The following is a 14,619-nucleotide window of genomic DNA, read 5'->3' on the forward strand; positions in this document are numbered from 1 at the left end:
AGGTGTCTGATAAAGCAAATTAACATTGTAATTAACATTGGGAAACAGGGCTCAAAAAAAATAAGTAACTAAATGTTGTATACACATTTTTCTAATAAAAATGGCAGCATCACATTTTAACTATGTAAATTTATTTATAAATACATCCGTAAAAAAATTGTAAATTTAACAAATAGTTGCTAAGAGATAAATAAATACAGAAAACTATCGAAAACTGATCCTGGTCAACTTTGGACTTGGCATACATTTGGTTGGAGTAATCAACTTAATTTTCATGCTTTTCAGAATCTTTGCCATATAGAGGATATATTTTCACATCTATAAACAGAGGAAAGAAGCAACACAAACATTTATACAAAGACAACGTCTTTTACAAAAACCCATTGCATTTTTTGCATACCTCTCTTAATAGTCTGCCAAAGTCCAAAATAAATTATAAATCAGCCTTTGGTTGTATTCATTGACTAACATATAAGAGTCCGTAAATTTTGCAAGCTTTTACCTTCTTTAAGCTTTTATGTTTAATTTGTACGTACAGAGAGTTGTACATGGGAAAAACAAACATCGTTATGATCTATATACAGAACAAAATATTTTCTTTAATCAATCAAGAAAGTAAATTAAATAGGGTAATCATTATTCACCAACACCACATTTAAAAGGACTGCAGTAACAAAGATCTATTAAGTATTATGGTTGCAAAGATGGTACAAACTGTCTTTACGTATTCCACCAAGACAGCCAGCTTATATTACAGATATGCTACCACATTTAGAAACCAAATTCATCTTCTGCTTGAAATACGGTGAAGAATAACAAAATTGTCAAAAATATGAAGAAGTTGCCAGTCATAACAAGTCCCATTGCGCCATACTTAATCTAAAAAATAGAAGAGGGAAGAATTTATCATAACAAAAAATATTTCAATAATTACCAGGTATTTGTGTTGTAATAAAATTTGCCATGTTCAAATGTATTTAAAAAAATATGTATTCCATTTTATTAAAAGTAAAAGCTTTTCGGCTTACACCATCATCAGTACATAACGGGGATGGGATTTAAAATACCAGGTATTCCTTGTTAAATAAATTTTCGACTTATTCAATCAAAGAACATTAATTCTACAAAAACATTGCATGGCAAAAAGCACTTAGACATTAACAAACAAATATTTTAGAACATAATGTTACGTACAATTCCAGCTCTAGCAAGCACTATTGGCAGGCCTAAATTAAAAAATATTTTGTTATATGGTTAAATTATATCGCAAGAATGTAGATTGACACATATCAAAAAACATTTACCAAATGCTGAGACAACGATACCAGCTGTGAAAAACAATGCGATTTCAGCAACTAAACTAAAATAACAAAAAATAAAAAACATTAATAACAACAATAACAGACTGGTTAATTAAAGAACACTGGAAGAAATTTAGAAAGTTGTGCCTCAAACGTTTAATCTACTGCAAAGACTTCAATAAACTTAAAATTGCTGCGAATACGTTTGATGCCTAATGTGATATTACTAATTTCACTTCTCCTGTTACACACAGACACACACAGACACATAGAGTTACAGACACATAGAGTTAGTGTGCTGAAACACAACAGAGTAAAATGTACCAATATGATTAAATATATGGCACCCATTCGTTAGCCCATGGAAAAACCCACTGGGTCACCCATCCTTTAAATTTACTTGTCGCAACAAAGTAGATAAAAATATATCGCATTTGGGTATTTGTGCATATTTAAAAATTTTGTGTTTCCCTAACAAGACGCATTTTTCGCGGACACACAGATATGGCTATTGTTAAAAAGATAGCTCATTCAAACCAAATTTTCAATAATATACAAATTTCTACCATGTTATATGTTTGAATAAAGCTTTTATTAACATGTGAATCATTTACGGGAGTTTTACTTAAGAGGAGTGTTTATTTTGTTTACCTTTATTTCTGTCAAATTTAAATTAAATAATTTCAAAGCTATTTACAGGCCTTCAGACAGTTTTACTTACTTGGATGTTCCTGAAAATGACGAGAAATCACTGCCGACTCTTCTCACAATTAATGCAGGGATAGGTGCCAGAATGTAAAAAAATACTAAAACATAAATTAATGATCTTATAGTAAAAATTAATGAAAAGTTTGAAATTATTATCTTCATTGAGGTAGCCACTCACAGTTAAACATGATCCACCATGGTCTAAATATAAATAAAAATTATAAATTGCTTCCCCTTTTCTTTTCTGTAGGAGTGGCCAGTCAATATTTATTTTTATTTTCCCCAAATTTCTTATCACTAAAAATGTAAATCCCCCTGACTTGCATATCTAAAATTGCTTACTTCAAAAAAAAAATGTTAAAGGCAACATTCAAATTGCACTCAGGTAGTGTTGACAATTGAGTTATACATGACATTTAAAAAAATTACTATAATTCCCTGACTTTTTAAGTTTTCAAGATTACTTTCCATCCTGCCTCTACACAGTGCTTTATTTCATCACATTTTATTGTAAAAGACACTAAATGATATACTTTAAGAACATTTGCTACAAGAAAAAATAGAGTGTACATCTTTTATATAGTAACATTACCCTCGTTCTGTTTTGAATTCATCTAATGCACATCCTAACACTACCATTAGAATCCCAATAGCACATAAAAATGACATACCAACAATGCTAAATGAAGAAAGAGAGATGCGAATATTTCAAGCTGACAGGTTCATACATAGAAATAGCTCATGATAAGCTGCTGTAGTTTACATATACTTCAAGAAACTTTTATATTTCAAAATACGCAAAATGAACAGTGCATGTTAAAATCTATTCAAGATCTATTCTCTTGTCATGTAATAACTAATAAATCAGTTACAGGCTTCCATGCATATTTTGCATTCTCAGAAGGGACTTAATGTACACAAAAATACTAGGTACATGCTGGTGTATTATAGAGATTGTTTAATCAAACAATTCAGTAACAATCAAGCAGTAATGAAAGAAATTAGACAGAACTCCTCTAATTTGACAACTTTGTGTATTGCCAAGTACAGCACAGTCTGAATGTAATCTACCGCGTACACGCTAATATCACACCTAGGCGTGGAGGACGGCAGTCGTTTGTCTATTGTTATAATTAAATCCCTTAATGGTTTTGCGAGTTTATAAACGCGCGTTAAAAAACAATGCGCTCGCAAAGAAACATATGAGAAGCATTGTTCACAACTATAAAACAGATGATGCGTTTTTTAATTAAAAGAATACAAAACTACGGTTTATTTTTGTAAAACAAATGGTGTATATTCTCAAATAAATACAATATCTACATTTCTTGATGAAAATCTTTGCTTCTTAACAAACAATGTAGAATAATCCTTCCGCATACTTTTTTATTGAAAAAAATAAACTCTTTAACCCTTTCCAGACGCATACAAAAACGGCTATATGACACAAATAGAAAATGCGTTTTCTGAAGACCTTTACTTAAATAGAAATAGAAAGTGAACCACAAAAGATATAACAAAAAACAATAGCTCGTTTTTTTCCTAATAAAATAAGCTTTCAGAAAAATAAAAAAATAAAAAATCACAAGGTCACGTGACAGAAAAAACTGATTTTTTTTTTGAAAAAGTGAAAATTTTGATTTTGAGATAAAATATAAATATAAAAAACTCAAGTTTTGACCATGAAATTTAGATATAATATAGACAAACATAAGTCTGAACAAAGAAAAAATTTCAGATCAAAATCTAGCCTGCTAAAGTAACCGAAGAAAATGATTAAAATCTCAATATAGGTCAAAATGTGAAAAACAACAAATAAACTAAATATAAACTAAGCAAGTGTCTTGTTATTTTTCATCACTCCCTCTTCAAACAGTAGTCCACAAGGGTATGATAGTCTTTAAAACATTTGCCAGGATGCAATCCTGGGAGAGACGGGATGTCCTCACAATGGTAAACAGTTGTGATGTCACTGCCTTTTGCGGTTCTGATTTTTCTTGCGTAACATACTCAGCATCTTTTCTTAGGTTTGTAGTTTTCTTGACGTGGAATCATGAGTTTAAAACGTCTGCCAGTAAGGCGTGACAGATCATCATTTCTAGGTGCGATTGGATCCTGTAGGTGGTTGTTGACCATTTGTTTGATGCAGCAGAAGAGAAAATTAATAAAAGAAAGTTTCTTATATTTCTCATTTGGCGTAACCTCGATAGACATCTTTTGAGCAGAATAAGATGAAAGGCAAGCTTTTTGTACCATTTGTACAATTTACGCAAAGCTTGAACTGAATGAAGCTGTTGATCGACTCTATCAACACCACCCATGTGTTGGTTGTAAGCCTTGATCATTGCCGGCTTGATGATTGGGTTCCCGTCTTTATCAGTTTTGCCGGTATCGACCATTGATGCATTGTTTAAAGATAAAAGCATGCTTTGTCTTCATAGCTCTAAATTTACAAGCTAAAAGTTTCTGTGTAGGAACATCAGCATTGTCCCCTACAGCGGGGTTCTCTTCATCAGGGTCCGCTTCAAGTGTGGCCTGACCTTTTTCCAAAGCAACATTCTTGATCGTTTTACAATAATTCTTACGATTGTTCCTTATTGTACCACAAAGGTAAGTTTCATTGTTCAATAGAAACTTTGCAATACTTGGTGTGGTGTAAAAGTTATCTGTGTAGAGAACATGTCCACGATTCAAGAATCAGCGCATGAGTTCGACTGGAATTCGTTCTGTCATTGCCATGCTTTCAAACTGGTTGTCCTCAGCATAATACATGCCTTTACCACAATAAACCAGCACATCTAATTTTATACCATCAGCTGTGGTAAGTTCATAAAGTTTGATTCCAAAGCGAACTCGCTTGGCTTTTATATATTGTCGAAAATGAAAAGTCCACACTGAGATTTCTCCCGGGAGAATAAACGTTTTGAAATCTATCGCAAAGCTTGCTCAAGAACGGTCTAACTTTATGGAGGCGATCATGATCAGGATCTTCAGGATCATAGGGGCTATTATCATTGAAGTGAAGAAACTTTAGAATTAGTTTGACCCGATTGCCGAGCATCATTTGAGGAAACGACGGGCTTTCTAATAACTCATCTAACAACCAATAGGAGTTAACGTTTACCACAATAAACCAGCACATCTAATTTTATACCATCAGCTGTGGTGAGTTCATAAAGTTTGATTCCAAAGCGAACTCGCTTGGCTTTTATATATTGTCGAAAATGAAAAGTCCACACTGAGATTTCTCCCGGGAGAATAAACGTTTTGAAATCTATCGCAAAGCTTGCTCAAGATTGGTCTAACTTTATGTAGGCAATCATGATCAGGATCTTCAGGATCATAGGGGCTATTATCATTGAAGTGAAGAAACTTTAGAATTAGTTTGACCCGATTGCCGAGCATCATTTGAGGAAACAACGGGCTTTCTAATAACTCATCTAACAACCAATAGGAGTTAACGTTTGGCTTGTGAATGGTTCCCATCATAATAATAACACCAAAGAAAACTTTCAACTCTTCCTTAGTAACATCAGTCCAGGAACCAACATATTTAATGTCTTTTTTATCTGGATGAGAGGCAATATATTGAGCAGCAAATTTATTGGTTTCCTGTACAAGCAATCGTAAATGTCATTTGCCAAATAAAGTTTCAAGAAATCAAGTTCGCTACTGTTTGGGTCCAATTGAATATTATATCCTTGTTCTTCCAAGAAAGGAAAGTCCTCATTCTCTGTAGCTTCAGCAGAAATATTTACATTAGTCCACTCAAGGTCTCCCTCAGGGTCTTCCAATTCACCATTGTTGATAGGTTGATCGCCATTTTAAGCACCTGCACGAGGTTGTCCTAGTTGGCCAAAACCTCTTCCTCTGCGCACTCCACTTCTAGAATCCTTGCTCTACCTCCTCTTCTGCTGCCTGCACTTCGTCCCTGTACAAGTAAGTCCTGTCCCTGCTCAGGTACGGTTCCTTCAATTGGAAGTCTCATTCCCTCTCTGATATGTCGTAGTCCTATCGGTCCACCATGTCCTTGTCCACGATTTCGTCCTCTCCACGTCCACAGTTGTTAGGGGGGAACGCTGTCTAAGTCTCGCAAGTGGTTCACTATCCTCATTACTAGATGATGATTCAATTATAAATTCCCCTGTTATTTCCTCAACATTACTTTCATTTACTTCAATGTCTCTTTCTTCCTCTGTAACTTCACTACCATCTCGAGCACATTCTGCAGCATCCTGTCCAACTAGCGGGCCGACCGGATCGTCTAAGTTCTTGTGTAGAGGTTCAAATTGTCCTTCTTCTTCTCCACCTTCATACTCCCAATCACTATCTAGTTCATTATCATCATCCAAGTCAATATCAGAGCTGTCACTCTCAAGTACAACAGCAAGAATTTCATCAATATCATTATAAACACGTTTTGCTGCAGCCATTTTTCAGTTGATTTTGAAATTTCATAACTTTCTTTCAAAACATGATAAAAACAAGCGATTTGAAGCCCATAACGAAAATTAATCTAAAATTCATAATTCAAAACCACAACACCCGTTTTCGGGTGGAAAAATGGCGGTATTCGCTGTGAAATCGATGGCCTTCCCAGTAGCCTGTGCGTCCTTCAGTGACACGCATCATAGGCAACCCATTTAGCGTTTTAACAAGTTGCAATTTGAGAATATTGTGGGCGAAAAGTTTAATTTACAATAATTTTTCATTCCCTTTTAGACAACAAAGAAATATATAGAAAAATAGTTATGTAGTTAAACGAAACGTTCTGTGTCAATGAGGAAGTTTAATTTTAGGTTAGATGTTTTTTTAATTTGTCCACAATTAAAAAAGTAAATAGATATTATAAGTTAGTGACCAGAAGCTCTATATATCGCTATATATAATACATTTCCTTACAAATATAATTAGACTTCCCCCCATATGGCCTAATTTGACTGTTATCATTAGAAATGTAATTATTAGAATTAACGTAACAGAAAAATAAAAACAATAGTGCAAGAACATGTGTTTGTAGGAAAACAAAAAAAAGTTTGCATCTGTGGAAACAGATTTGTAGATTTGTGCTAGTCTTCACAGCTTGATTATAAACTACTTACGCTCCTAGCGTGCCCATTTTTTATTTGATAAAAACTTCAACTACCTAGTGCTCATTTTTATTTCCTATAACAAAAAAAATGTATGATTGTTAGCTACAAGCTGAATATAAAGGAAGATCCTTCTATAGATCCTAACAACAAATCTAGTAAAATACAATATAATGTAAACATTATAAACCTAAATAACATGTTACATGCATAATATGATTCTGGTAACACGTGAAATCAATAAGGGGAGAGAAATTGCTCTGGCTCGCGCAAAGGCTTGCCTAACTCTGAGAAATGAAAAACTAGCTGATCTGTTAATTGCTCCCCCAATTCTAAAAAAGTTTTTCTGGCTGAGCATTATCAATGCTCTCTGTCTTATTATTTACAAAAAAAGAACCAAAATAGATATAAAGTAGATCAAAAAGACTTGTGATAAAATGTGTTTATAAACTTATTCTATTTGTTCAGATTGCTCGCCCAGTTTACATTATTGTAACCTTGTCGCTCGGTCTATTGCTCTGATGTTACATATTTTATTATTGACGGGGTGTATTAAGATATATTACTGAGATATATTAACTTATTTTATTTTAAATCTTACCTCTCATAAGAAAAAGTTAAGCTCATACAAAAACCATTGAAAGTTATCTAGGAACCCTTTCTTTTTGAAAACATAATGGTTATTTTTTCATGAGTTTGATGTTTTTGAACACAGTGAAGACTAAGATTTTTATTAATTAATGACTTAAAACATTGAAATACAAACAATCAACATCTTATGTAATGATAATGCACAACATCATGAAGATCAGAAATGTCACAATGTTGGACCGTAGAGATTGCGATATATTATTTACAATTGATAATGAGTTTTAGGACAATAAAGAATTTTAATATTGTGAGATAGCATTGTAGATTGTGCGTGTTCCACATAATACACAATCTACGACGTCAGATGTCACGAACCAAGTACTGTAGGACTGCTAACGTCAATGTAATGAAGCAAGACTCTAATTTATTAAAACAGACAACGGAATACTTTGATATCATGAACAAGACAGATAGAATTTTATGAGCATGAGATGAAATCCAGAAAAGTGAGTACCCAACCCACATAAAAACGGTCATCAAAACTGAGCCAAAAAACTCTATTTCTTATTATTGTCTATAAGGTAAGGCTTTAAACCCAGATTGCCCAACACTTGCCACTTGCCACTTGTGAACCCATTATTAAATCACGAACAAGCTTACAGAGAAAAAAGGACAGTCACAAACAAATATTGGCATATTTACTGTCTCTCCTTCCCATTACATCCTTTCATTATCTTCAAAAAATGTTATTTCTATAAGTAGCCCATACTCCAAAAAAAGGTCCATATAAAGCTCTACATGGCACTTCTCCTAACAGATAAATGGATAATGAGTACAGGCGGGAACTCAGCACATTTAGAAAACGTTGTTCCTTATACTGGATGGATATGGATATGGATATTGACACAATTGACTTACTTGTACAAAAAGATATCCATCTGTATTGCTAACCACTGCATGCATTGAAAATTTTATAACCCTTTGTGTGGTAATTTTTAGGCCAGTCAACATTTGCAAGAAAAAATTTATATACTCATCATCATCCATCATTCTCGGCTTAACGTCCGTTTTCCATGCTAGCATGGGTTGGACAGGATATATTAATGACCCTCTTCCAATCTGATCTAGACTGCGTTAGATCTTAACTCACCTTCCTCTGTATCAAGTCTGCCCTTATAACCTCCTGCCAAGTCTTTCTCAGTCTGCCTCTGGGCTTTGCCCCAGGAACTATCAAGTCTCTACACTTTCTTACCCAATTATCCTCCTCCATTCTTTCCAAGCGCCCCATCCAATTCAATCTTCTTAGCTGGATAACATCTTTAATTCTGAGGATACTGTTATTTTCAAATTTGCAGAGGCTTTTGGAAAAGCAGGATAGTATACCATTCAATCCCTTGACTATTGAGGGTGATGGTGGTTATCCCTCTTAGCCATTAGAAGGACAACAAATCACCAACAAAAAACTCAACCAACAGTTTCAACATCTGCTCCAACATCAGCATCCATTTCTTCTTTAAAGACAACCATACTTTCCTAGCAGTGCAATTAACACAAAACTTATTTTTAACAGCATTGCTGGCACCGCCAGGTGGAGCAAAAACATAACAAGGGGAAAAAAGAACGTCAGACTAATAATAAAACCAACAATAATTATATACATCTTAAGAGCAAAAGCAGAAAATCCAATCACAACTAGAGAAAAGCAGAGAAGGTCATCATAGGAACAAAAAGCAAGTTCTTCATCACACCATAGGGCAGACATACTCACAACCATTGCGAAACAAGGATAAACAAATTGCATTACCAGCAGTGAAGAGGAAGAAATGATAACTACGAGAAAGGAAGAAAGTGACGAAACAGACACGCATTGCTGTTGTCGTAAAGAAAACACTCTGGTTAATGTGAGAAGGAAAAACATCTGGGGCAAGTGGTTCCATATTTTGTGTGTGAAAAAGTAGTTGCTAGAGCTGATGATGCTGAGTATATTTGTGAGGCCTGTAAGCTGTATTTATTTGTACAACATCATATTGTACATTTTCTTTGTTATTTTTAGCAATTTTACAGAAAAATAAAATTCTCTATGACAATTGAATGTTAACAGTTTGGGTATCCCATATGCAGGATCAAAAACCTTTCCAGGAGATTTTCTTTTTCTAAGGTTATTAAAGAATTTAGGGAGAAGTGATCACCCTGTGTTTAGGTCCTGTTTACACTGAGTTGTATTTTATTTTGTGTTTTACAGCTTATCGGCCATCTGCTAACAGAAAACAAAGTTTCTCAAAACGAAACTGAGAATGTTTAAACAAATCCAACTTTGGTTGAAAAAGAATCATGATTATAAATACCATCCATATACCATCATGATTATAAATGTGAAGGATGGAAGTAACGCTGTAACTGATTTTGATTTTTTACAACTTTTGTTTCTGTAAAACTTAGTTATTTTGTCTTTCAAGATTATTGAACCAACCCACAAGAACGTTGGAGTTCAATGTGAAATATCACTAAGCGACTTAAACAGAAGCTGTCAAACTGATCGGTTAGAATCATGTGACTTTAAAGCGCAAGCTCCTGAGTGTTATTCCATTTCTGTTAATTATGTTGCTGTGGTAAACCATCCCGTATATTCCAAAGAAAAGACTGTTTGCTCCACTCCTTCTCCCATAAATTGCAATCCTTACCAACTGACGATGAAAAAAGACTCTGATTACATCGCTGAAAGTGCAGAAGAGTCAATCAATATTAGTGATGCTCATGAAACTGAACGAAGCATTTTAAAAGAAAACAAATTTGTTGTTTTCGAAAGCATGCTAGATGAAATATTTAACTTACTGCCCTGTCGTTCATGTGATGGAACCGCAACCAGTATCGAAAACCGTGAGCAGGGAGCGTGTGTACTATACAAAGGGTATTGCATCAATGAGCATGTGGTTTTTGACTGGAAAACTCAACATTTAATTTGTTGCTATCCTCTGCAATATTTTGTTCAGAAAAAAAAATCTTCTTTTGCATGCTGCATGATGATATGCAAATATACAGCAGACTATGCAATGTTTTCAAACAGGTTGAAAGCAACCTCAACTCCTGGACATGTTGATTTTTTGTTATTTTCGCTGCCTATTCAGTACGCTGCGGCCTGGATCACCTAAAATCATATATTACCATTTTAGGAAACACATATAAAAGGGTGAAGAAAGCTGCAAATTTTTCTGGTTTAAATTTTTTCAATCAACGAACATACTATGATGTTCAGCAATTACTGATAATCCCAACTGTAAACGAGCATTTCATGAAAAATATTGCCAGTGCAAGAGAGGATAGTCGGAGAGAGAATGAAGCATGTCTTGGCAATGGCAGATTTGACTCACCCGGTAAATCTGCCATTGCATATATATATAAAAAATTGCCTTGAGCAGTTAAGTACCGAAACTATACTGTAGAAAGAGTTGCCACGGACCGAAACAGGCAAATCGCTTAATGGATATGGGTTAGATATCACGCATCGGTATGATCCATGGCATTTTGGTAAGAACATCAAAGTCAAACTTAGACCATTAGTAAAATGAAAAGATAGGTGACTATTACAAGATTGGATTAAACCAATAGGAAATCATCTTTTCTGGTGTGATGAAAACTGCCAAGGTGACCCAGAGCTGTTGGTGCAAATGTGGAAGCCGACACGAAGCCTATTTTAGTGCTGAGGCATGAAAGAAGAAGTGGATTGAGAAACATTCGCCAGCGTATAATGCATTGGAAGAAATCGTCCTTGATAAAAAAACTTGAAGGATATGGAACTTCTTTGAAACCATACCACACATTGGGTGTGGAAGCTTTTCACTCACTGATAACAGCGTACACACAAAAACGGCAACATTTCAAGTTGAATGTGATGAACGCCCTAGCGAAGTTGGCTATCTTGGACCAAAACAATAACGTTGGTCGAAAGCAGGCTGTTGTAAAACGCGCGCATGAAGAGAGTCAGAAGGTCAGTGAAAAAAGTGGAAGTTTTTCTCAAGCAAATTGAATAAAGAGTGGGTCGCGAAACCTGTGAAAAAACCCAAGTCTTTCAATTTTGTTGATGCGATAATGAATGACATAATTGAAAGAAAGGAGAGTGGGGTAAAGGTAAAGATCTCTGGTAAAGAAGTTGTAAACAAGCTTAGTCGACCACGTAAAATTGTTCACACGGCCAGAATTATGCAAAACGATTCAAAAAATCAATTTTTTGTTGTTGTTATTGTTTAAAAATGTTAAGTCCCGTTATATGTCAACAAATTCTTTGAATCCAGTATATTTTCCATCTGAATCAGGAAATTCTTCCCTTGTTTTTCGCACAACACAAGCTGCAATCACCACGCAACATCCCTTTCCAAGGATTTCATAATAATGTACCCAGGCTGTGTACTGTCGGTAACTGGTGTACCTCGTTTCCCTACAACGGAATCAAAGTTTATGTTATAGTGTAAACCAGGATAAAATATTCGAAAGAAATTATTCATTCATAAAAACTTCTTTGAAACAAATTGTTATTTGAGGCACATGGGCTCTCCTCCTTTTTTATGTGATTATTCTTTTTTAAATTTTTAATTTTATTAAATAATCTGCGATGGTGTGTATTTTCACAGCGCGTGGACCTGTAAGATTATAAAGCGAAAACTAAAGAAAATAAGAAGAACGTTTTATTTTGGTGTGACTATGAGAAATATGGTCTGTAAAAATATTTACGAGAAACATATTTTTTTGAAAAAAGACTTACTTATAAGTATAAATATGTGGAGAGTTCGTTATATATTTCTGGTATCGTCGATGTCGTATGCTCGCTGTCTCTAACACTGTGCGGTTAAAACATAAAATTTTAAAATCCTTGTGCATCATGATGCACTTATCATTCAACTTGTCGTTCAATAAATTGGAAAATTCTTGGCAACACTTGCATTCCACAAGAGTGAAGCAATTGATATAAATGCAACATGTACAGCAAATTTTCCAGTCTGCTTGAGTTCAATTCGTCTTCTTCTTCGCTATCACTAGATTTATAAGTCACTTTTTCAAGTCCTGCTTTGGAGTATTCAGGCTCATTCATGTAACATCCTGTTACTGCTGTTTCTCTAGAGTCACTTGAATATTCTACTTCTGAAATAGGAGAGTCAGAGCAGAAACTTGAATTTTCCATATCCTGGTGCTTCCGCTCAGCACAAGCTTATGCTTCTTCAGCGTAAGATACTTCATGATAAATCAGTCTTTAGAATTAGCTGTGACCTCAGAAAACTTAAATGCCGCTTACCCTTTCGCTCAAAGAAGGGGTATTTTTATATTAAAATCAATCCAAATAATATTTATTTTTCAAAATTTTGACCAGTATTTGGAAAACGAACATAATGTTAACCAAAATAATGCTATTTAAGTTTGAGGCTTCATTCCCCTTTAAGTTTCCTATGCAATTTAAAGTTGCACTTAAAGTCTTTTAAGATTAAAGTTGCATGTTTACTCTTTTGTATACTCTTGCACAACGTTTTATAAGTATCCTGCAGTCACAAGGAACAATGTTCCTTTTTTTGCAACAGTTTTTTATTTGAGTTTATTCTGCCCAATATTAAGACACTGCCCAATCTTAGGACATAAAAATGCCCAGTCTTAAGACTGGGCAGGGCATCACAAGATTGGGCAGGAGACCATGTTAGGGCCATCTTCAGATTTTAAAGAAGGGATGTGCCACATAAGCTCTGTTGTTTGCAAGATCCAACAAACATTCTTAAGCACATTAAAAAAAACAAATCATATATATTTGGGGTATTTACACAAAAAACGAATTTGACGGTACTGTTGAATTGGCCAGGCCAGTTTTTAGACACAGTAAAAAATGTAGCCAACATATTATAATTTAGCATTTCTATACAGTTTGTACAGTACAGTCCAGATGTAAGCGTACGCGTACGCTCAACTTGCAAAAATAATTGCTTTCATTAAAAAAAACAATAGGATAGCGAGTTCTTTTCAAATTGCGCGAAAATAATTTCTTCTTGTTAAGAACAAAAGCATAGCAAGAAACATTGTTTAAAAACAATACTCTGCGCGAGAAAAAATTAAACGCGAAGGCCATTGAATTTTAATTTTTTTTTAACAACGAAACTAATTATAGTACCGCGATTTTAATCTGATATATTTAAAAAACACAAGCTCTTTTAAAAAACAAGAAATGCAATGATCTAAATATTTAAAAAAAACTAATGCTACTTTTAAAACTTTTAGTAATATTTCTTTATCGTCGAAATATATTTTTTAACATGCGAAACTTTTAAAAGTTCTTTTTATAAAAAACAACGTTTAGCACAGAAAACAGGAAAACCCTACGTTCGGGACTTTTCCCTTTGCGATAAGATTTCAAAAACAAATTAAATTTTAATACCGCAGAAAGAAAAAATCTAAAAATATAACTTTTGACGTTTTATAGTATCACCTACATTTTATTGTTAAAAACATTGTCTTTGTTTTTTGTCAGCGCAACAGCTCTATCTCTTAAAAGATTTAAACAATGCATCTCGCTGTCTATTTAGTTTTCGCGCAAATCTTTTATTTTATAAAACTATAAAACAATGGATCGCCATGTCACATTGATAGAGTTGATAACATTTTAAATACTTAAAACACTATCTAACGAAGCTTTCCTATCGCCGTTCTTCGTTCTTTAACTTTCTAAAAAATCATTTCTATCGCCGCTCTTCGTTATTAAACTTTTAAAATGTGATATAACGAATCTTTTCTATCGCCGTTTTTCGTTTTTAACTTTTAAAATGCGATCTAAAAAAAACATTTCTATCGCCGTTTTTAGTTTTAAACTTTTAAAATGCGATCTAAAAAAACATTTCTATCGCCGTTTTTCGTTTTTAAAATTTTAAAATGCGATCTAAAAAAACATTTCTATCGCCGTT

The 14,619-nt window shown here is 34.0% G+C and overlaps 1 protein-coding gene across 1 annotated transcript; it reads right to left on the bottom strand.

Annotated features, from left to right (window-relative positions):
* Window positions 1-69: 69 nt before the first annotated feature.
* On the bottom strand, window positions 70-7,244 carry LOC130629433 (leptin receptor gene-related protein-like). The gene is made up of 7 exons (XM_057442620.1): window positions 7,112-7,244; window positions 2,602-2,688; window positions 2,188-2,210; window positions 2,023-2,107; window positions 1,305-1,360; window positions 1,195-1,226; window positions 70-879 (listed from the first exon to the last, which is right to left on the bottom strand). The coding sequence occupies exons 1-7, from the start codon at window positions 7,126-7,128 to the stop codon at window positions 772-774; spliced, it is 408 nt and encodes a 135-aa protein (XP_057298603.1). The 5' UTR covers window positions 7,129-7,244; the 3' UTR covers window positions 70-771.
* Between the last annotated feature and the right edge of the window lie 7,375 nt (window positions 7,245-14,619).

This window comes from Hydractinia symbiolongicarpus, chromosome 2 (genome assembly GCF_029227915.1).
Source record: "Hydractinia symbiolongicarpus strain clone_291-10 chromosome 2, HSymV2.1, whole genome shotgun sequence".
Taxonomy (NCBI): Eukaryota; Metazoa; Cnidaria; class Hydrozoa; order Anthoathecata; family Hydractiniidae; genus Hydractinia; species Hydractinia symbiolongicarpus.